The 24181-nt window shown below is 44.5% G+C and overlaps 1 protein-coding gene and 1 pseudogene across 7 annotated transcripts in view; both read right to left on the bottom strand.

Annotated features, from left to right (window-relative positions):
- Slc23a2 (solute carrier family 23 member 2) overlaps positions 1-24181 on the bottom strand; it is a 125249-nt gene that overhangs the window by 45592 nt on the left and 55476 nt on the right. For all 7 annotated transcript variants that reach the window (XM_021255018.2, XM_013070718.3, XM_004840778.4 and 4 more), the window contains exons 2-5: positions 23872-24135; positions 7993-8091; positions 5077-5193; positions 176-333 (exon numbers count right to left, since the gene is read on the bottom strand). In XM_021255018.2, the coding sequence (XP_021110677.1) occupies positions 176-333; positions 5077-5193; positions 7993-8091; positions 23872-23979 (482 nt within the window). In that variant the 5' untranslated portion in view covers positions 23980-24135. The remainder of the gene's footprint in view (positions 1-175; positions 334-5076; positions 5194-7992; positions 8092-23871; positions 24136-24181) is intronic.
- LOC147824664 (RWD domain-containing protein 1 pseudogene) lies at positions 8099-14826 on the bottom strand (annotated as a pseudogene).

The raw sequence follows: 24181 nt of genomic DNA, 5'->3' as shown, positions 1-24181 counted from the left end.
TTTCCGGCTTTCATAACTGGGAATGGGTGGTGCCCTTCACCAAGAAAAGAAACACAAGGGTAGCCCTGCAGGGTGGAGAGGGCACTAATGGCCACCAGGACATCCCCACTCCAGCTGGTCCTTCTGAGCTGAAGCCTTGCGCTGTGTCAACATCCACTCAGCAACCCAGTCTCACCTGCATCCAAACGTGGTCTGCAGCAAAGTTGTAATTCCCACACAGAAGAAAATGGTCCCGATGAGCTGGCTGGTGGCCCACTGGTCATACCCCACACACATGGCATCGGCCAGCAGAAAGGGCACTGCGATGGTGCCGCTGAAGCAGGTCAGATAGTGCTGCAGGCAGGAGGAGAGATGGAACGGGAAAGAGTGAGGCCTCATATTTTCCCTGACCACATCCTAACTATCTCCAAAGCTTCCTGGGGCATCCACAGGGCCATTTCTCCTGTCCTGTTAACATGCAAAACTACTCTTACATTCTTGAAACAAAGCCAAGTTATTCACACTATTTCCGATTTACTAGTATTTTACATCTATATCCATAGAACAATTATTCCATGGTTTTTCTGTTTATGTGTATAGTGTTTTCCATCTTTTTCTGTGGTCTTGAATTGTTCTGGCAAACACATGTATTATCTGCTACAGTCAGGGTAGGTTCAAGGGCACAGTGACTGTAAGAGTTGTCCAGGAGAAACTGCATTCAGCTGTTTGGGGGGCCCCCTCACCAGTCCTTGTGACCCTGGCAGAGCTTCCCTGTCTTCCCCGGGTGTCTGGTGTTATTTCTGTTCTGCAAACATTCTGCTTTTCTTCCACTCCTGCCCACATTTCTCATGTGTGCTGCCTGCAGCCCACAGAGCCCGGTAGCACAGGTGCTTCTGGGCACAGACATGGCTGCTCAGGGCATGCACATGTGTGTGTGCTCCTGTATGTGCTGTGGAGCAGGAGGCAGTCACTCCTATTTGACTAAGGGAGACTTCCAGGAACATATAGTAGAAAACCTTCAAAAAGCATTTTTCTGGCTCCTATATTTGGACAGTCGGCCAGGGTTAAGTTGTTTGCCAAGAGCAAACAACTCTTTTGGCTCCAACTCCTCCTTCACTGGACATACTCCGGCCAGGCTACCTAAGCTCTGCAAACCCAGCCACAGCACCAGCAGGCAGCAGGCCCAGCCCTACTTCCAAGCCAACAAACATCTGGGCCCTGAGACCCACCTTCACGGCATCTGAGAAAGCTCAGGTGAGTTGATCACACAAGCCCGAGGAAGGAAGCATGGAAAGTCAGACTTTGGAAAGGGGTCCAAGCTAAAACACAAAGCAACTACTGCCAGGAGGTGACACCGCGGAAGGACACACCACCCTCCCTGAACGAACCTCAAAAACTAAAACTAGAAATTCCATTTGACCCAGCCATTCCCCTGAAACAGCTAAAAACATCACATTGTTACATGCATAGCCATGTTCACAGCAGAACAATTCATTACAGCTAAACCTTGGAAGCAGCCTCTATGCCTGCCCAGCAACAGATGACTGGATAAAGAAAGTATGCTATTTATAATGGAGTACTGAAGCAGGATTTAAAGAAAAACAAGTCTTTCTCAGTTTTTTGTTCCTAAATTATTCTCTTCTCTTTTGTAGCTGTAACTTTTTTTCCAGTATAGATAAAAATCAACAACTATGTCTTGTAAACAAAGTTTATGACACTCTGTTTTCATATGATTCATAAGACACTGTCCTCTTACAAGGCTAAATTACAAAACTATCTGCCCTTGTCATGTTCCGGTAAACTCACTTGCTTCATCACTAGAAAGACTAGCCCCCACTTCGACCAAATATATAAAAGCTAGAATTTTTCTTTGTTCAACACTCTTTCTTTGGACAGGAGTCTATTGAGCTGGTGTACAACTTAAAATAAATACTCCTGATTCCCATTGGTCTCTCCTGTCTCTTAGAATTCTACAACATTTCTGGCAACCACAAAGGGACTGGGGACAACAGAGTTGCTGTCTCCTTTGCCTGCAGGCCTGAGAAGGGCCCAAGCTTCAGGAATCCTGAGACCTCTAGTACCACCAGGTGAGACTTCAGCTCTGACAAAGAGGCAGTCCTCCCACAGTCTGGAACCCATCCCTGCCAGCACAACAGAACCTATTGGGATTCAGGACAATTCTAGAACAACAGCGCGCTATAGGACCGAGGTAAGGTTTAGGGGCCCAGGGAGAAACTTGTCCAGTTAGGACAGTAGGGAAGACTGATCACCTCCCAAAGTGGACCAAGTACTCTGACTCAGGTGGAGTCAGAGGAAACCTACAACCCCAAGTAGAATGCAGAGGCAGCCTGCAAGTGAGAGTGGCTCACAGGTGACTCTCAAACAGCTGGTGAGACAGGCCCACAACAAGAGTGACTCACAAATGGGGTGTGCTGGGAAATCAGACTCAGGGGAACTCTGATTAAAACTCACACCCAGGTTGGAAAAAAAAATAGAATGGGAAAATATATGAATGCATGTAAATAAATGAAATGAAACCAGCTGGGAAAAAGCCAGAGAGTGTGGAGCAAAGCAATAAGAAAAATACTTCCAGCTTCAAGAGCCCCAAGACCAGCACTGGCTCAGCATCACTAGCCTGATGCTGCCTGCAAGTGTCTAAAAGCCAAAACAAGGGCTGGGGATTTAGCTCAGTGGTTTCACTGCCTGCTTTCCAAGCGCAAGGACCAGAGTTTGATCCCCAGTACCAAAAAAAAAAAGTTTTGTCCTGCTAAAAAGATTTTTAAAAAAGATAATGATAAGACTAAAAAAGCTTATATATGTCAAGAAAGCGTGCAGAAGTGATTTATCAAAGGAAATATAGGTTTGTGCGTTGGTTTGGTGAAAGCCAATACTGTTCCTTCTAAAAGCTCCTTGTGGCACAAAAGACTCAAATATATTCTTGTAAGTTTGATGAGGCTCAGGCTGTTCCTAAGCAAAAGTACTTGAGAGAGTGATTCGCGTTACAACAGGATATAGGAGGAAAAGCGTCACTAAGATACATGTTAAAAAACTTTAAAAGAGGCTATATGGGGAACTGTAAAAGCTGACCCCCTCAGAAATTAAAAACTCTTTGTAAAGTAGATTGGCCCTCCTTTGATATAGCAGCCAGTCGAAAAAGCCATGGATAGGGTAATAATTAGGATTGTGTATAGGGTGATAGCTGGACAAGAGAGACAACTATGACATCCAGATCAGTTTCCCTACATTGACTCCTGGTTAAATATAGTCCAGACTGGCCACATCCCTGCTTAGAGGCATATTACAAGACACTCATAGCCTAAGCCATGCCTAAAACAAAAAGAGAGAGGGGAATTGGCTTTATTGAGAGGCTTAACAACAACAAAAAGACAGAGATCAGTAAGGGGCAAAGACACAGATATAAATAAAACAGGAGCCATATCGAGCTGAGATCTGCCAACTGACCAAAGCTAGATTGGGATCAATGCGTGTGATATAAGAAATATAGACACTCGGCTAGGGATTTAGCTCAGTGGTTCCGGCGCCTGCCTCGCAAGCAAAAGGTCTCGAGTTTGATGCCCAGTACCAAAAGAAAAAAGAGAAAAAGAAATACAGACACTGAAAAGATGAGTGCTCAGGGCTGGGGATTTAGCTCAGCCGTTCCACCCCCTGCCTCGAAAGCGCAAGGACCCGAGTTCGATCCCAGGTACCAAAAATTAAAAAAAAAAAATCATAAGATGAGTGCTCAGAAAATGATGACAGAGATGATAATAAAAATTCCAAAGCTAAGAGCTAAGGCCCTGTATAAAGCTACAAGTGTGGGAAGAGAAGCCCCTCCCTTGAGAAGGTGACCAACAGGAAACATTTCAACAAATCAAAGAAGCCTTAACTCAAGCCCCAGCCTTAGGACTGCCAGATATAACCAAGCCTTTCTTCCTATATGAACATTAACAAACAAAAATAGCTGTAAGAGTCTTAACTCAGGTCTTGAGATCCTGGCATCACCCGGTGACATACTTGTGAAAACAGACTCTGGCCCTGGGGATGGCCCCTATACTGCTACTGCCCTGCTATCACAGAAAGGCAACAAGCTAACCTTGGAGAACAACTGATCATTTGAGTCCCTTTGGATGTGGCGGGGGGGGGGGGGGGGGGGGAAGCCTCCTTACTCGTCCCCTTCTCCAAAAAGCCACTTATAATCCTATAATCAGGGAAAGGGTGCTAAAGAGACAGCAGAGAAAGTCCTAAGGGGCACAAGAGGCCTCCCCTGGCTTGTATCACCTCCACCCTGACCCTGGCTCATCTGCACACCCCTTCCACTATAAGCTACAGAAAATGAAGTGGCCACTATCATGACAAGATTTTCCTTCCTTTAAAAGACCTAGGCTGGGGATTGAGCTCAGTGTTGCTGCACCTGACTCACAAGTGCAAGGTCCTGAGTCTGATCCCCAGTACTAAAAAATAACATAACATAACATAACATAACATAACATAACATAACATAACATAACATAACATAAAATGTAAGACCTTCCTCTCCATCCCAGCTCTGGGTATTCTACAAGGTCACCTATGTTTCATGGCAGAGCTTGTCATGGATGTGGCCTGGTTGATGTGGGCAGGGGTGAGAGGCGAAAATTAACTCCTTTTTACTCTTTTGCTTCCTCTACTCTCCTTTTTTTTTCCTATTTGTACTATCTTCTTTCCTCCTTTCATGTCATTTCTCTTGCTTGTTCTCTGAACACTCTTCTTTCTTTTCCTAGTTTTCTTCCATTATGAAATTGATGCTAAAAATTTCCATTCATTATTTTGTTTTGTTTTTTGTTTTCTGAAACAAGGTCTTGCTGTTCAGGCTGTCCTTGAACTCACTAAGTAGCCCAGGCTGGCCTCAAACTCAAGGCAATCCTCCTGCTGCAGCCTCCCGAGTGCTGGGATCACAGGTGTATGCCACTACACCCGGCCTATTCATTATCCTTAAAAGAGTGATTTTATAATAAAATTTTTAATAAATAAAAACCAAACTTGAATTTCCTGAAATTTCACATGATAGACAAATCAAGCTTCTGCCAGTAGTTATGCATCCTACAGGAAGCATCTTACCTGCAGCCCCAGAAATATGCACAGGTACCAGGGGGGAACGTCTTCTATGGTGTAGATCATGTCCGACCGCTGGGGGTCCAGACTGCCGGTGCTGTCCAGGGTTTCCGCGAGAGAGCTCTGCGGGGCAAGCAGAGACTTAGTGAATGCCAGAAAACTGTCAGCCCAGCACAGCCCACTGCTGATGACAAGTGGCTTCCTCCTGCTGCTCTGTAATTGTGAGCCTTGGCCACCTCTGGTGCAAGGCTCGAGTACATTTGCTCAGCAGGACAGTTAATCCTCAGAATTTGGGAGTTCTGAGCCCAAGAGTGCCCAGCTTGCTCAGAGCTGCTCCCCAAGCCTGCGGACCCTCCAGCATGGACAAAGACCATGAAGACCATGAAGTGACACCTTGAGTGAGACCCAAATGAAGACATGTTGTAAAATATTTAGTCATTTTTAAACTGATACCCTCCCAGCCCAAACTTACCCCTGTCCAGAGAGGATCTCTGTACTTAAAAATAAAGCCTATCCTCCCTGCCGAAAGAGTTACTCAGACAAGGATGTTGAATGAAAAAATCAAAACTCACAAGTCTATCAAACACAGTAACTCAAAGACACTAAAAATGTAGTTATAGTTTGGATGAAAAATTTTCTTCTCTCCCAACCCCCATTAGTAAGAACTTTTAAAGAAATTGTGTGTTGCATGCTTTTTAAGCCTGAATCACCACAAAGTCCACTCAAGGTTACAGCCCAGACACTTCCAGTCAGCTTGGGCAACAGTTCCAGGATCACCCAGCACCGGCCACACACCCCACACACCAGAGATTCAAGGTAACCCTGCCTTCCCCCAGGAAGCCTCCAAAAGAAGGCTGCCAAGAGAAAAGGCACAACAGCCTGGGGGCCCAAATCCCTTAAATACAACAAGTGACACACCTCTGCCTAAAGGTAAATGTCTGAAGTAAGCTGATATTTGATCTAATCTAACTGTAAACTAATGTGCCCTTTCAGGGAGAATTTTTTCTTCAGGCAGATTTGCACTATTAAACAGGTTCAATTGGACTATGTGTTTTTTGAAAGCTTGGTAAAAATGGCAGAAAAAGTGTGTGTGTGAGAGAGAAGGAGAAGGGAGAGGGAGAAGGAGATGGAGACAGGGAGACAGACAGGCAGACAGATCTGTGTATGCAGAAAGATCAGCTCAGTAGGCTGGTGCTCTCAAATCCTACACCTTTCTAAAGAATGTTGGCTCTTGATCAGTGCCTGGGAGACAATCTCTGAGCTCCCAGGACATCCTGCCTCCTAAGAGTGGGTGTATCTGTGACCAGAAGCCTTGGGCTGGACTAACTGTTTGTGTTAACAGTGTGAGTTATGTCAAGGCCTTGAGCACAGACAATCAGCCAGCCTCTGGAGACAACTGAAGTCAGCTCTGAAGACCTATGTAACCCCCAGAGTGAACCCCATATACCAGGCTGGGGTGTGCTTCCTTGGAGGGGAAATGCTATCACACATTACTGCTGGGAAACTGAACACAGGGAGAAGATGACTGGAAGCTGGCACCTGGTGACTCTTGCACCTGCCCATGTGCCTCTTTCCATCACTTTAATCTCTATCCATTCTAGGTTTGGAAAAAAACAAAACAAAACAATAAACCATGAGAATTACAAGGTGGCTGAGTCCTGCGAATCTTTCTAGCATATCACTGATCCTAACCAGGAACTTTGCATTGAGCTAACCATTCTGCTAAACATGATTCAATCATGGATACTGCCACAGAAAGGCCAGCTCAACACCAACCCACTACCTACAGCCTTGCAGGTAAGTGGAGGAGAATGCTATTAGTAACAAAGTATGAGGTAAAAAAAAACATTTTCCCCAACTTAGTACATGCTAGAGTTTGGCTGTTAAAGGCTTGGTCCCCAAAGTTGCACTACTGAAATGTGCTGTGGACTTTTAAGTAGGGCTGAGTGAGAAGTCCTGAGACCATGGGTAGGGGAGATGTGCTTAAATCACTCATTTCCACACACATTCCTGTCTTACTTAATGAACCATGCTGAGCAGCAGCCCAATTCACTGGGCCACATGATCTCAAATCTCCAGACCTCTCAGCCAAAACATACCTCTTTACTCCACAAGTAGCCTGTGTCAGGTATTTCATTACAGTGATGCAATGCTGAATAATACAGTACATGACTTCTCATTGCTCTTCCCAAAGAGCTTCATCAAAGGCATCTCTGTCTACATGCGCTATCTGCTGGTTTCTCTTATTCTCTTACTGCAGTGTTAGAATATAGCAAGCACAGTGCTAATACCTTTGTTTAAATATAAATATATATAAGTAACTTTATTCAGTCCTTATAGTGAACTAAAATACACGCTAATACCAACAGAGTATCCCTTATCCAAAAGTCTTCCACATCAGAGGTTTTCAGATTTGGAAGTATTTGCCAGTTGGACACCTGAAAATCTGAAATCAAAATTGCTCCAAACTCTGAAACTCTCAGCGGCACTGAAAAAGTTTGGGATTTTCAGATTAGGCATGTTCAGCTTATATTTATTTTCCATTTTAAAGAATAGAAAACTGATGTCCAGAGAGCTGCAGCAATCCTCTTAGGGGCTGAGTCAAGCTTACACTCAGTCCTGACTCTAGCCTTCAAGCTCTTAACATCTTCTATCTTCTCCCTGGCATCCAGCTGATTGGTCCCAGCTTGAGGCCAACCTGGACAATTCAGTGAGTTTAATAAAAGACAAAGACCTTGTCTTTAAAAATAAAATCTATATATCATTCCTGATCAGGGTCTTACCTTAACTGTCATCAAGACAAATGAACTAGTAACTATAACTCCTACCTCCACTACAAAGAGAACACACCCACAGACGCACCCCTCCTGCACACCCCAAGCCACAGATACTAATCCAGTGGGCCCAGGACCATATAAATACCTTCTCGGGGATGCCATTTTCTGTAGTGTAGATTGCCATGAGCTCTGTATCTTCATTGTCCTGCTCCCCGCTGGATGTGGCCCCTCCATTGATGACCACCTGAGGAGAAATGCTCCATAAAGAGTTTGCTTCGGTACTTAACACTTCACTACAGAGAAATGTGCTTCTTCCAAAAGCCCTCCAAGGTTATCATGAGAGCCTAAAACTGCATTTGCATCTATCACAGCCTCCTATATGAAACTGCCGATGGGCACTGCTGCACAGGGAACAGTTGTGAATTCTGATGGAGGAGAAACATGCCATGTCCCACCAGGTAAAGCTGCATGAGCCAGAGTGAGCTCCACAGGGGAGACAGGAACCAGAACAACCCAGAAGAACCTCAGGCTACAGGACCCCAAGTTGCCTCCGTTAAGATCTCTCCCACCAGAGTGTAGACTGGTGCAACCACTGTGGAAATCAGTATGGAGATGCCTCAAAGAACTAAGACTGGAAGTCTCATTTGACCCAGCTATTCCCCTGCTGGGTATCTTCCCCAAAGAACTAAAAGAATCATACCACAGTGATATATGTGCACCCATGTTTATAGCAGCACAGTTTGTAATAGCTAAAACTTGGAAACAGCCCAAATGCCCATCAACTGGAGACTGGATCAAGAAAATGTGGTTTTTTAAAATAAAATGGAGTACTACTCTGCCATCAAAAATGAGAAATTAGAGACATTTATTGCTAAATGGATGCACACTGAGGCCATACTCTTAAGTGAAATAAACAGGACACACATGTGTAAATACCGAATAGTTTCTCTAGTGTGAGAAACTGAAAGTGTAAATGAGGACTAAAGGGTATAACAGATAATGTGAAATAGGAAGAAAAGGGGCAAAGGCGATGGGGAAGTGGGAGGGGTAGGGGAAAGGAAAGAAGGGAATGGAATCAATATGAGAAAATGAAAAAATGGGGCTGGGGATTTGGCTCAGTGGTTCTGGCGCCTGCCTCACAAGCGCAAGGTCCCGAGTTTGATCCCCAGTACAAAAACAAAAAAAAAGAAAGAAAGAAAATGAAAAAATGGAAACAAAGTCTTTGTAAATAGGGAGGGATGGAGGGGTTGAAGGGAGGGCAGGGGAAGGGGGAAAAAATAAGAACCAAGAGAGTATGTGAAGGTGTGTATCTCCAGTGATGAATGTCATTATGTTGTACACCTAAAATGTGCCAATGAAAGGGTATACAAAAAAAAAAAAAAAAAAAGATCTCTCCCACCAAACACCTGACAGGGACTTCTACAATGACCACCAGGCAGGGGGAAGTACTGGGAGCTACCACACTACTGTTCACCTAACTTGCTAGCACTCGTCTGTTTCTCACTAGTTAAGCAGACCGGCCTGCTGCTGTGTGCTGCTTGAGGCACTGGGAGGTGTGTGCATGTTGGGGGGTCCAGGGGGAAATAGTGGTACACAGATGTCTATACCAATAAAATCTAGTTCTGTGTTCCCCAGGTAGGCCCAGAACCCATTCTGGAATGGATTCAAATGAAACAAACACCTGACAGCTAGCAGCAGACACGGGCCCTCCTTTCCCACGCCTAGCAGAATCGTCTTGGTTTCCACAGGGCTGGAGCAAGAACTTCAAAATATTTTTACTCTCATCAAATGGTTCTGTTCCTAGGAATCTGTCCTGAAGAACAGGAAGGGCTTTAACCTAAATAAAGTCATCACTGATTAAGTATAATAAAGTAACTAACTACAGACTATTTATGCCCAACATACTACAAGAAAAGTGTTTCTTACAGGGAATTTGTAATATAAAAAATGCTTGTGTAATGTTAACTGTACATACGGTAACACAACTACATTTCAAAAATACAGACAAAGCATATTGAAAAGTTTAAGTTCAGGCATTGTGGCATACACTAAACAGAAGAAAACTATACAAAAAAGTATCAATAACTCATAAAGAACATCTCAAATCAATATTTAAAAAAAATAAGCCAAAAGAAATAAGCAATGGAGTGGGCGTCGGGGGCCCGCGGTCGGTGAGCGACCTGGGCTGGTGGTGGTTTCCGGTTCCGAGGGGCGGGCGGCCGGGCTGGCGGCTGTTGTGGACCCTGACAATGAGGCAGCGAGCCCGGGGGCGGGGCGGGGCGCCAGCCATGGACAATCAGTGTACCGTGCAGGTCAAGTTAGAGCTGGGACACGGCGCCCAGCTGCGCAAGAAGCCCACCACGAAGGGCTTCACCCACGACTGGATGGTGTTTGTCCGAGGCCCTGAGCAGTGCGAGATCCAGCACTTTGTGGAGAAGGTGATCCTCCGGCTGCATGACAGCTTCCCCAAGCCCAAGCGTGTGTGCAAAGAGCCCCCCTACAGAGTGGAGGAGTCGGGTTACGCTTGCTTCATCATGCCCATTGAGGTGTACTTCAAAAACAAGATGTAGAAGACAGGAGTAGCTCAGGGTCCTGGAGGAATGGAGGACGTCCAAGTTCATCCACAGTTCTCTTAAACTCATGCAAGTTTCATACTTAATATAATGCCCCAAATTAAAAGTAGAGCTAGTGCACCTGACAAAACAGACTTGTCTCCCTTCCTCAACTGACTCTAGATGAAGCAAGCACTCTGCTAAGAGGATAATATTTTACTAACTATGGAGATGGGACTCCCTATGACCATTTGATCCGCAGGGACCTTGGGTCACATGAGTCTCTCTCCACCTTTTGTCAATTGCAGAATACAAAGTAAGACAAATTTTATATTAACTTGCACTCTGAGTGTTTATGTTTTACCATGGAAGGAGAAATTGCCTCAAAGCAAGCTTCAGTGTTTAGGAACCTGGATATTTAGCCAGTTTACTATAAAAATCTTAAGTTGCGGAAAAATATAACAATCTATGCTTGTTAAAAGCATATAAAGGACTAAGTTTTACAGTTGTGTGGAATTAATTTACGTGATTCTGGGTCTCTGGAAATTTCGACTTCCTTAGACAAACCAGTTGTCCCAATGACAGTGTTGCAATGGTAATTTTCTTGGACAAGGTTGAGGGAGTCAAAGTGGTGAATATTTAGAATAATGTCATCATTGAGCTTGTTGGTTGGCAAAAACATACACTGTTAGTTCTGAGTTTTCATTTTTGGAGTTATGGAAATAAAATACTATCAGTGGGTTTAGTTTGCTTAAATCAGAGTAGTGCATAAACTAAGATCAAAGTGGATTAAAGATCTAAATATTAAAACAGAAACACTAAACTTGCTAGAAGGAAGACATTGGCATAGGAAAAGACTTTATGAACAAAACCTCAGTAGCACTGGAACTAGCACAAAGAATCAACAACGGGGATCTCATCATATTAAAAAGCTTCTGCACTGCAAGAGAAACGACCAACAGAGCTAAGAGACAACCTACAATGTGGGAAACAAATTTTAGCAGCTGTACCTCAGACAAAGGACTGCTATCTAAAATATATAAAGAACTGAAAAAAATCAGACTCCTCAAATTTAAAGATCCAATTCAAAAATGGGCATCTGAAAGGAACAGACATTTCTCAGACAAGTAAAAGCACCAAATAAGCGTATGAAAAAATGTTCAACATCACTGGTCCTTCAAGAGATGCAGATGAAAACAACACTGAGATTCCACCTCACCCCAGAAAGAATGGCTGCTATCACGAAATCAACCAATAACAAATGCTGGCGGGGTTGTGGGGAGAAAGGAACCTTTCTCCATTGTTGGTGGGAGTGTAGACTGGTGCAACCACTGTGGAAATCAGTATGGAGATACCTCAAAGAACTAGGGCTGGAGGTCCCATTTGACCCAACTATTCCTCTGCTGGGTATTTTCCCAAAAGAATTAAAAGAATCATACCACAGCGAGATAAGTGCCACCCATGTTTATAGCCGCACAGCTTCTACTAGCTAAAGGCTGGAAACAGCCCAAGTGCCCATCAACTGGAAACTGGATAAAGAAGATTTTTTTTTAATATAAAATGGAGTACTACTCAGCCATAAAGAATGAGAAACTAGAAACATTTATAGCTAAATGGATGGGTATTGAGGCCATACTCTTAAGTGAACTCAATAGGACACACGTGTAAATACCAAATGGTTTCTCTGGTGTGAGAAACTGAAAGTGTAAATAAGGATTAAAATGATTAAAATGAATAACTGATAATTTGAAATAGGAAGAAAAGGTCCAAAGGGTTACAGGAAGTGGGAGGGGAAGGGGAAAGGAAAGGAGAAATTATGAGAAAAGGAAAAAATGGAAACAAAGTGATAGGGAAGGGAGCACAGGGAATGGGGAAAAAATAAGAACCAAGATACATCATGTACAGGTACAAGCACCCAATGATAAATGTAAACATATTGTATACTTAAAATGTACCAATAAAAGAATTTAAGCAAAAAAAAAAAAGCAATGGCTAAGAGTGTACAATTCACAGAAGAAAAATTAAAATATATGATAAAAACATGAAATGCTATTTCATTATCATTTAAAATTACAGGAATAACAATTAAAATAAAAGCTTATTTTTTAGTATAGATGGGGGTGCTTTAAAAGATGAAACTGGTGGGGACCAGCGTATGGGGGACAGCAGCTCTCCCATGTTTCAGCTGTTTCTGGTGGAAGGAGCCATAGGGTGCACAGCGTGGAGACACACTTTCCTGGGTCTAGCAGTGCTATGCACAGAAACTCACTGCAGACACAAACATGCCCACATATGCATGCTCAATGGCGACCGCTGCAGCACTGCCTGCAACCCTGGGATTACAGGTTTGCACTGCCATACCCAGCTTAATATTCTGCTATTAAACACAATAAAGTCAATGTACTAGCAAGAAAATAACTCTAAGAAATACTCTCAAAGGGCTGGGGATTTAGCTTAGTGGTCCCACCGCCTCCCTTGCAAGCGCAAGGTCCTAAGTTTGATCCCAGATACCAAAAAAAAAAATACTCTAAAAAATGATAATTATAATTAGTAACCAAAAAAAAACCCCTAAAATTATCACAGTTGTGCTAAAAAATTAAACTGTAATAACCATACCATCCAAAGATCCAGAAAAATCACATTAGAGTAAGAAGGGTGCCTTCCAGATAAAGATAGTAATGACAGACATGTTTCCCTTTTTCCTTTTTTTTAACTACCAATCCTTCTTGGATGTTCAGATCTGTGTGCTATTTGTATACTGCTTTTTTAAACAGGTAATAGTGGTTGTCATTAATCAATAGGGCTATTTTTACCCTCCTTTTCCTTTACATATTTTGGCAATTTTCTATAATGACTACAATTTATGAGAGGGAAGAAAGGTAAAAGACTAAAGATCTAAGCAACATTATCTTGGATTGAGTCAGTCCAGAGATTTCTAAGCCACTTATTTCTGCAGTCAAGGAAATTAGGCCAGTGAAAAAATGTGAGGTCATACAGATTATAACTCAAATCTGAGACTAGTTTTAAGATATGCTAGAAATTTTAATTAACACTACATATTCTTACAGGGATGACTTTCTTTTATTATTTTAAGTACAACTCTGCTTTTAAACTATTTCTAAATCATGCTCTAGCTTTCCCCTACCCACCCAGTACTAAGAACTGGACCCTGGGTTCCTCCTTCCTTAGCCTCCCAGAGTGCTAGGCTTACAGGCACGTACCACCACCATAACCAGCTATGCTGTAGCTTTTTACTTTTTACACGAGCCAACTGGGTTTGTGGTGTTGCTTTGTAAAACTAGCTGCTAGCAAGATAACCATTCCCAGCCAAGTTCATGTCCACAAACAGAACTCCTAAAATGGGTGGTGCACCCCACATCCTATCACAGCACCACTCAACCTCAAGCCAAGGGCAACATGCACTCAGGATGAATTCTCCAGAAGAACAGTGCTTAGTTACTACAGGTCTGGCTTCGAGTCCTGTGCCAGCTACGACTGTCCTCCCCTGCACTGTCTCAGTTGCTGCAGCAACAACTGCTTCCTGGGTACAGGGTGCCTTTGGGGGTGATGCAAATGTTTTAGAACCAGATGGAAGTGGTGGCTGCAAAACACTGTGAATGTGTTAAATGCCACTAAATTGTTCAATTTCAAATGGTTAATTCTGTTATAAAAACCCTGATAATTTTTAATTAACATGGCAACAAAGAAGACAGATACAGGCAAGAGGTAGCAATTCTCTCTGTTCTCCAGAATCTCCTCTCTCTCATTCACATGCATGTGCATATACATACTCTTTTTTTTTTAAAGTGTTATGGTCAGTTTATTAAGTTCAATAGTGAAAGTTATCAGAAGAATATTCTCCTGAAAGTTATTTTTTTTTCTTAGAAAAAAAAGAAAGGAAAATTAAAACCACAGATTCTGTGGCTGTGGAGCTCTCCAGAGATGGTGCATCGGTCCTCTGAGTCACTCCCTGGGCCAGCAGGGTTGTAGTCTGGGTCGTCCTCAACATCCTCCAGCTCCAAGTCATCCAGCTCCTGGAACAAAGACTCATCTACTTCCACATTATTTCCAGCATCCTCCAAGAACTGGATATCAGATGTGTCAAGATTATGATCAGTTTCAAACAGCTGTTTGCCACTTAATTTATTTTTTCCTGCCTGCTCTTCTTCTTTCATCCGTTTCTTTTTAATTTCCAAGAGTTCTGCATCAAACTTGACTTTCCAACATAATAAATTCTCAACTGTAATAGGGGTGCCGTGGAATAATTGCTTCTCTGCTTCTTCTTTTAGTTTGTTTTTTCCCTCTCTTCTTGTTTTTATCTGATCTATTATTTCATTTAATTTTTCTTGCACTGCTGTCACTAAGGTAAAGATCATGACCACACCAAGATTTTCCTCAGCCTGTAATGCTAATAATTTTTAAATGTCTATGACATCATTATCCTCTAGGTTTTCCTGGGAAAATATTTCATGAAAGAGGAGCTTTATCTGGGTATTTTTCACTCTATGTAAACTTGAGGGTAGTCTGGACAATTTCATCATTTTCTCCAGCCTTGGATGTCACAATGATGGTGAAGCTGGGTGGATTTTCTGATAATTCTGAAAAGCAATGGCCACAACTCCAGAGTTTCTGTGAAGGAGTCGGGGTAGATGGACTCCAGAGCCTCCAGCTCATTTCACTGCTCCTCACTGTTATCTTGGCCCTGGCTGCTGGCCATAGATCACGCCGATGCTCAGGCAGCATGCCACAGCAGAGTCCGTGAGGCCTCTGGCCAGGCCTGGCCTGCTGAGCCACAGCCCTGTGTTGCTCTCGGCCAATTGCTAGTCCCACATACTCTTAAGTATTGTAAAACACAGACACAGCCCAGACACAGCTCATTTAACAACTATCTTGGCTGGCCATATCGAAGCCAGCGTCCAGGCTGGTGGAGTAGCGGGAGCTTGGGCCTGGCAAGGCCTGGGTGCTCAAGATGGACAAGGAGATCAAGTCCGGGCTGGGGCACGACTTCCACACCAGCCTCTCAGGGATTGAGCAGGAGCTGGCAGGCGCCCTGGCAGGTGGAAGCCTCACTCCCCTTGGGGAAGGTCCACACAGCCCCATGCCATCCCAGGGCCAACAGTGTCCAGTGGCACCTAGGCCACCTTGCCCACTGGGTCCAGGTTCTGCCACGTGGCCAAAAGAAACCAACTATCCTGGCTGTGTCCCAGGCAAAAAGAATGCAGGCTACTGCTCCCCGGAGTTCTGTCCAGGGTGCGAGTCAGGCTAAGGAATTCTGACTTAATGCAGGGCGAAGTGGAGAGGTCACAAGGGGATGCTGAACAGAGTGTCCAGGATCAGATGCCCACTGCAGCAGGACAGGTAGTGGTAGGGAAGGCAGACAGACCCTTCAGGATAAGAGGGACATGGCCTGGGCTAAGGTATTAACACTGCCCTGAGCAAGGTCTCGGGGGTTCGAGGCAGAGAGGACAAGGACTGATGAATGTTCTGAGGCTGCCTAAATGGGAGCTGCAACACCTTGAGTGCAGCAGGGACAGTCACAGTAAAATGGGAGCCACCCAGCCCTGAACCAGCTGTTCTATCCATTTGTGGGTGGCTGAGCAGAGAGGTGCCAGTCCCAAAGAGATTGCTGTAGGGAGCATAAGAATCAGCCCTGGAAGAAGCCTTTACCTTCCCCAGCTAGTCCAGGATACTTACTTAACTGAAATACTACTGACTTAATAAACACTATTTCTAATATCAAGGTCAAGCTGACCAGGCCCTCAGGGCCCACTCTCCATCCTGTCAACTCCTGTTGCAGAGCTGAGTGCAGCCCACCTACTCCCTCTCCTGGGCCACCCTCACCCTCATGTCTCCATCACCCCTCACTCTCCATCATGGCTCCCGCTGGGGACAGGACGAACTGGGAAGGTGGGAGGCTCTGAGGCAGAGGAGGAAATAAAGCAGGCTCTTACTCAAGGGAGTGAGGGAGTGGGCACAAACAGGGGCTGGGGCTGTGAGAAGCAGGGGTGCCCCTGGGCTGCTCTCATTTGACCCTCCTCTCCAGTGTGTTTCTGTGATGAGAGATGCCTAAAGTGCTTAGAGATGAAGAGTTCTACTCTAAATACTGATCATTTCACTAGTATTGTTTCCTTTGGCTGATTAAATTAGCTATACTAAGAATCTACTTTTTTAAACAACACACAAAATTTAATTTTAAAAACTAAATCCTCAATCCCCATACAGGCACCAAAAAAATAAAATAAAAATTAAATCCTAAAAAAAAATTAAATGCTGGGGCTGAGGGTATAGCTCAGTGGTAAAGCATACACTTAGGATGCTCAAGGCCCTAGGTTTGATCCCCAGAATTTAAAAAATAAATCAAAATCAGTTCTTCAGGAAAGGCATTGAGGTTTTTTTGGTTTTTTTTAAGGGAAAGGAATAAAAACATTGCTGATAATCTCAAAGCTTTACATTTCTGAACCTCAACACTATTTTTTTTTATTTGCACCTTTACATACTCTATCTTGGTTCTTATTTTTTCCCCCTTCCCCTGCCCTCCCTTCAACCCCTCTATCCCTCCCTATTTACAAAGACTTTGTTTCCTTTTTTTCATTTTCTCATATTAATTCCATTCCCTTCTTTCCTTTCCCCTACCCCTCCCACTTCCCCTTCCCCTTTGCTCCTTTTCTTCCTATTTCACATTGTCTATTATACCCTTTAGTCCTTATTTACACTTTCAGTTTCTCACACTAGCGAAATTATTCAGTATTTACACGTGGCCTCAACACTATTTTTACTGGGAAATAAAACATGTCTTGGAAAGCTTATAACGTCTGGTTTTCTTTTGTGCTATTAATAGCATCACAGATAACAGGAGAATCTTGGCATCTCTCCCCTCAGGAAATTGATCAAATTTTTATAAAAATACTGCTTTATTTAATAAGCAATTGAAGAATAAGATGTCCTTTCTCCATCACCACCTACCCCACTATTTGAAACTAAACTCGTGACTTTAAATTTTATCTCCTAAACTACTGCTGTAAATAAGGTTTCTCTATTTAAATTTGTCTGTCTCCCAAATGCAGGGCTATTTTGACTTTTAGTGTGGGAGTGTGTCTATTGCTCAAGAAATGGGTCTTTGTATTTATGTGCCTTATTTCTACTAAGCTAAGCCAATGGTGCCAAAGAGTTTGCTTCTATGAACAAGGGGAGGATGACAGCAGAGGCAGGCAGACTCCTGCTGGTGTCAAAGCACCCATGGGGTTCCAGGTCTTGTCCCTCACAACCCTAAGTTCAGACCTGAGCAGAGGTGTAGCAGAGGAAGGGACAGGAGCCACCACCAGTGTCTGACTGCCATACCACCGCAGTGCCTGGTTTAAACTGATGTCCAGTATGTGTGTTGCTCCAACAACAGCCATGCCGATCCACTGCGGGTGACACCCAGAAGGTAGAGGACACAGGAACCTGGAACGTGTGCTCAAAGGTTCAGAACTCAGTTCTTCCCCTATTGTAGTACAATTCAGCCACCACACTGACGTGTCTGGTAGTCCTGAGCACCACTGCATACTAAACCAGTCACTTCCAGAGTAGTAACAAGGTGACTCAAATTAACCGCTTTCTGTTCTCTCAATAAAAACGTAACACATACAATTCCCAACAAACACATACAAAAGATCATTTCCTCTGGTATCCAAATCTACAATTAAAAGGTGTTTTGAATAAACAATAAAGATACCAAGATTAGAGTTTCCCCAGACTATACAATCAAGTCCCTTTCTTTTTAATGAACATAAAAATCTCCCACTTGCCTTTAGTATACTGGAAGTCTCAAAACTAGCTACCATGAAAAATAAGTCAAAAAGTGAGTACAATATAAAATGCGCTAAAGCTGCAGTTTGTCAGTCTTAGCCTGAAAAGTGAGTGTACGGATTTAGCACACCACTGGCTACCCTGAAGCTGGCAGGTGCAGAAAGCCTCTCATCCTGCTCTCTGCCTCTGCAGACAGGAGAGCCCCTTGTGACACCCCTCTGGAGGAGCTGACACTGCAGCTTAAAAGCAGGCAGACCCCAGAGAGCTCAGCCCTGGTCTTCTCCATGAGGCCTTAGAGGCACAGCAGCCAGTGTACCTGCAGGGTTCCAGGTGTGTCCCACCTGTCCTTCAAGAGGACCCAGAAGGTGCCTCGCTTCCCCGATCCTAGCCCACAGCCCAGGTCACCAGGCCCACACTAAAAACCCCATGTAAGTTGTGCTCCTGCTCCCATGCATGGCCTGGGGTGGGTGGTGGTGTGGGCAGCAAATGTTTCCCCAGCACATACTCAAGCCAGGCACTGGGTTGGGCACATCACTAACATTTCTCCAAGGTGAGGCTCATAAGCAGGGAACTAGAGATGTCTGCAACAGTACGAATATGGGCCATTTCCTCCAAAACTCAACAGAAACATAATCTCCATTATGAACTATTAAGGAGCAGTACCAGGTGGGACTTTTAAGCAGGGATTAGAAAACCAGCCTCGTGAAGGGATAATCCAATCATGCGATTAGCCGATTAAGGAGTTGCCTTGAGAGTAGCTGTGCTAGAAAAGCCAGGCTCCAACACACTCCCTGCTTTGACGTGCAAGGCTCTGCATGGCTTCCAGACTCTGAAGGAAAAGGGCTATCACCAGATGTAGCCCCATCCTACGAAACAGGGACCAGAACCATGAGCCAAAATGAACTTGTTTTCTTTCTAACTGACCCTACCCTGTCTGTGGTAGGGCAATACCAACAACAGAAAACAAGCTAAGATAATGTTCCCTGTGAACCTGGTCCTCAGACTGGCTCCAGAACCGATTCTGGAGGTGCCCAGCTGGCACCAGGACTCACCAGGAAGGGACACGCTTACTAGATTCTGATATGTAAAGAATGTCAAAGAGACAGAAACCACTAAGAAACAAGTCACACATCCCAACAGGAAAACCATCAAGGAAATAGAAATGGCCCCTCAACATTTGAAAAGAGGTCCCACTTCCCTTGTAAGATGCAAATTAAACAATGCCACACTGGCTGAGACCAGTTCTCTGCTAGCCAAGCAAACGGGAAACAGGCTCTGCCCCTCTGCAAATGTGACGGGTTCCCTTGTTTGTAAGGAGTGTGTGCCCCGCCCCCTTCCCGGGGCTTGCCCCTCGGGCCCACAATCCCACTCTAGGAGATTTATCCTTCAATTACATCTGAGTGAAATTACTGATGTGCAAGCTTATTCAGTCCAGTGCAATTCGTAACAGAAAAATATTAGAAACAACCTAGTCATCCATCAACAGAAATTAAATTATAGTACAGGCCAGGGATTTAGGTCAATGGTGCCGCCACCTGCCTTGCAAGTGCAAGGTACCAAGTTCGATCCCCAGGACCTCCAAAAAAAAGAAAGAAAGAAATTAAATTACAGTATATCCATCTCATGGATTGCTCTGCAGTTACGAAAAAGAATGAGTCGCTCTGTATACTGACATGGGTACACAGAGAACCTATCTGCAACATATTAGTAGGGAAAGAGAGCAGAGTGATAGAAATTGATACACAACTCACATCCCTCATTTCATTTAAAACTATCAAAAACCTCCATGCACATGTACAGTAAGCTGCAGCACAAGAAATGACCCCAAACCACTGACTCTAACGCACTTCACTGTCCTGAGCCCTGCCATTTCCCTTGCTTCTTTCCTAGCCCAGCCGAGGCCTGCATCACTTGAGCTGTTCCTGTGCATACCTGCACCTCCACTGTCCTGTCTGGAAGGCAGAGCCCCACACATGGGGCCATGCCAGCAGCCGAGCCTCCTCCTCAGGCTTCCAGGACGGAGCCTTTCTGGTTTCCTCCAACCTCACCAACTACCCCAGTACCTATCCCCTTTGCTGCACCCCCACCCCCAGTTCCCTGGCCTAATTTAAACACCATGTCCACACTGCTCTCTCCCAGAAGCAGCTCTACCCACACTTCCTCCTGAGCACCACAATCTCAAACTCAATTTTCTACCCCCAAGACTGATGTTCCCGAAGGCAAGACCACAAGCTCGATGACACCCACATCAATCCTGGTCATCCTCAAGATTTCGCTATCTCAGCATGGGCCAACCTGCCCTTCTTGATGCTCAGTGAAGCAGCAGCAAGTTTCCCTTGCCGCCTCCTGCTGCTCCTACCTGGCCCAGCAGCCAGGTCTCCTCCAGCACTGGCCACGAGCACCTCCTCCTCGAGGTTGGAACTGTGTCTGTGCAGGCAGCTCCTACCTGGCCTCCTGCTTTTACTCTGTAGTTGCTTCCCACTCTGCAGCCAGAGGGACCCTTTCAAAACTAAGCAGAGCATGTCCCTGTCTGCTTTGATCAAAGCCTTCCCACCCTTTTCCAAAACTCAGGAAGAGCCAAAATCTTTATCAGGTCCTGGGGCCTACATATTCTCCAGCTGGCCCCTCCCCACCTGCTGGACCCCACACCAGGCACCCAGCTGCCTACCTCAGGACCTTTGCACTTGGTCCCCACATAGTCATAACAAGCTTTCTCCAAGCCTGTCCTTATTGGTGGGCCTGTCCATGCAGTCTTTCTACACCCTAACCCTCTTCCCCAGTTCTTTCTATTTCAGTGTATGTGCTGCCAAAGCGAGCACATTCCCTGGTTTTTCCTTAGTGCTTACTGAGATCTAACATCATCTGTACATGCGACTTATTACTATCATGTTCTGCTTATCTTCCTCACCAGGGGGGAAGTACTGAGGTCAGAGACGGAGAAGTTTGTCTGCCTATTCACTGCTACAGTATTTCCCAGACTCCAGAACCTATAAGACACACTAATGCATTAAAAAAAATTAATGAGTGGCCTGCAGTTCCTGTATGACCTCTGCCTGGCCTCACATTCTATTCCTCACTACTCCTCCCCTGCCTTCCTGGATTTATTTCTCTTCACAGAATCAGCCACTGGTTGCCCTAAGATTGACAAATTTAAGTATTTAACATCTGCTTCCTCCTACCACCATCTTTAAAAAATGTAACATACAGGGGAAAAACTCAAAATCAAGCAGGTTAAAAAGGCAAACATTTCCACATATAAGAAACATAAAGCAATAAATGGACCCTTCACAAAGACCCACATGGCTAAGACCTTGGAAGGCTGCAGCCCCGCAGCCATGAAGCTGTGGCTGCTCCAGCAGGGAACTGGGACTCCAGGGACTCAGCCCTGCCCACGTGGGGATGGAGTTGATTCAAGGGTCAACACCAGGGGCCAGGTGGGTCCCTCCCTCCCCATTCCTATCAGGCTCATATCCAGGGGTGATAACAAGCTCTGCACTGTAAGGCCCAGTTCTAGACTTAGCCAGCCCGGGAAAATGCAACCCTGTAGGTGCACAGAAAGAGAGAAGAAAATTCCAAAAAACTGCAGAGGAAAAGAGAAGAACTTGGGAGAGACTTAAAATAAGTATGTTAATGTCTCCAGTGACTTAAATGAAGGAACACTGAAAAATACACACAAAAGGCCAGGCGTGGTAGCACACACCTGCAATCCCAGCACTGGGGAGGCTGGGGCAGGAGGATCACTGTGAATTTGAGGCCAGCCTGGGCTGCACAGTGAGTTGAAGGTCAGCCTGAATTACACAGTGAGACCCTGCAACAAAGAATAAATAAAAAATACATGTGCATAAGAAGTTAAGAAATAAAAATAAGCAGAAATTATAGAAATAAGAAGTACAATCATTGCAATAAAAATTAAATAAAAGCTGGCATGGTAGTGCAAGCCAATAATCCCTGTATTCTGAGAGGCTGAGGCAGGAGCATCAATGAGTTCTAGCCCAGCCTGAGCAACGTAGAGACATAGTGAAATTCTACCTCAAAATAAAAAACAGAAAAAAAGATGGGATGTTGCTCAGTATGAAGGTCCTGGGTTCAATTTCCACTACTAGAGGGGGGAAAAAAAATCAGCGAAAAGACAAGATTGTACAGAAGCCAAGTAACTGGAAATCCTGGGGAGTCACCCAGCAGGCAGCACTGGGGAAGGTTACTCAAATCACAAGGAAGCAACAAAAGAGAAAAGGAGACCAGGAGGCTCAAGTGTGCAATTAGCAGGCATTCATTCAGGATTGAGAGCAAAGCACAGTAATTTTCAGAGCACAAAGACTAAGAGTTATTCTGCAGACCGACAGTGCATTTTAGTAAAGGTGATGAAATGGCAGGAGAGGGATATGAAAGACAACAGGGACAATGAACTGCTGATGTCTGCATGCACTGGTGGATTCAAGTGCTAACTGCAAAATATTACAATTTCACTGCTAAAGCAAGTAAACTTTAGCCAGTTGTGGTAGTGCTTAACTGTAATCCCAGCACTCGGGAGACTAAAACAGGATTGCTGTTGAGTTCGAGGGCAGCCCATCGTACACAGTGAGTTCAAGGCCAGCCTAAACTACACAGCAAGACCTTGTCTTGAAACAAAAAAAATATAGAAAGATAAACCAAAAATAATTAAATTAAATAAAAAATAAAATAATGGCAAGGCAAGTGGGTGGTGAAGGCATAGTCAAGCTCTTGGTAGGTGAAGGGAAGTGGCAGTGAATCACCTGCTGGGCTCACTGACACATGTCAGTACCCATCCAGGGAGCTCCCTCTTACTCCTCAAAGCTGGTCTAATTCAAATTTAACAACCAATTAATGAATAAGCTGTACTGTCTCTCCCCCTAGAAAACGTGTCAATCTAACCCATCAATAGGACAGAAATCCCAGTTTCAAAACTTTCACTGTACAGGCAAAGAAGACAATACTGATGGTAGCTGTATAATCCTCTCTGTGAACTAACAAGGTAAAAATCAAAATATGAATGCAAGTAGCCTGCTGTGTGCCATGAGTTAGGCAACCCTAGAATGGTCTTCAGGCCATCAACCACATTTCCAATCCTCAGAGAAAAACTTCTTGAGGCATGCTCTCTCTACACTTTTTACTTTCCCTTTATGGGTAAAGTGATATATATATATCAAAGTATAATCATACATTTGGGAAAAAATACTGGCATTGAATGTAATGGGCAGGTGAGAGCAGCCTTCTCTGCCTGTTATGGCTGCCTCAGATAAAACCATCTCTGTCCTACATGCTGCCATCACAATAACAAGCACAGCCAGTGGACTCCAAATAGCACTCATCCTCCCAACTTGCAATACAAGTAGAAGCTGGATTACAGGTCACTTCATATAGGCACATTTTTGGAGAGAAAATTAAGCCTTCAACATGTTCCAGTACACAGTGAGCACTGGGCCGTTTTACCATGTTGCCAGCAGTGTGGGCTTCCTTCCTGCAGGTAATTCCAGCAGGAGATCCAGGCCGAGAACGGGGGCCAACTCCTGAGAGGAGGCTCAGCCCAGAAAATGCCCGTGGAAGATGCTTATCTCGGTGCTGCCCCCATCACTGAAAACACAAGTGTTAGAGCCCATCCCATGATTAAGTCCATACAGAAACCTTCACAGGGACAGAAGAATGAAAAAGTGCAACACTATTACCGGAAGAGTGAAGAAGGTGGGGTGCTTTGCTTCATCTTCGTATTTGCCCTCTGTGGAACTCCCAGCCTCCACTGATTTGGATGTAGTGTTCTTGCCAATACCCATCATTAAGAGAAGTTGAGCAGTTCTGCACTGCTGCTGTCCCAGAGTGGCTGCAGTGAAGGTTTATTCAAGCCAGGAGCCTAGGATGAGACTCAGCTTCTGGTGCCTGGAGCACCCGACTCTCAGATGGAGATGAAACCCATGAGCACCATCTTTTAGCACCTGCAAGAGATAAAGCAGCCAAATCACCTCAAAGCACATGACACAG

This window comes from Heterocephalus glaber, unplaced genomic scaffold (assembly GCF_053883595.1).
Source record: "Heterocephalus glaber isolate CG9 unplaced genomic scaffold, H.glaber_assembly_v1.0 deba00001532, whole genome shotgun sequence".
Classification (NCBI taxonomy): domain Eukaryota; kingdom Metazoa; phylum Chordata; class Mammalia; order Rodentia; family Bathyergidae; genus Heterocephalus; species Heterocephalus glaber.
This window is presented reverse-complemented; position numbering and strand designations above follow the sequence as displayed.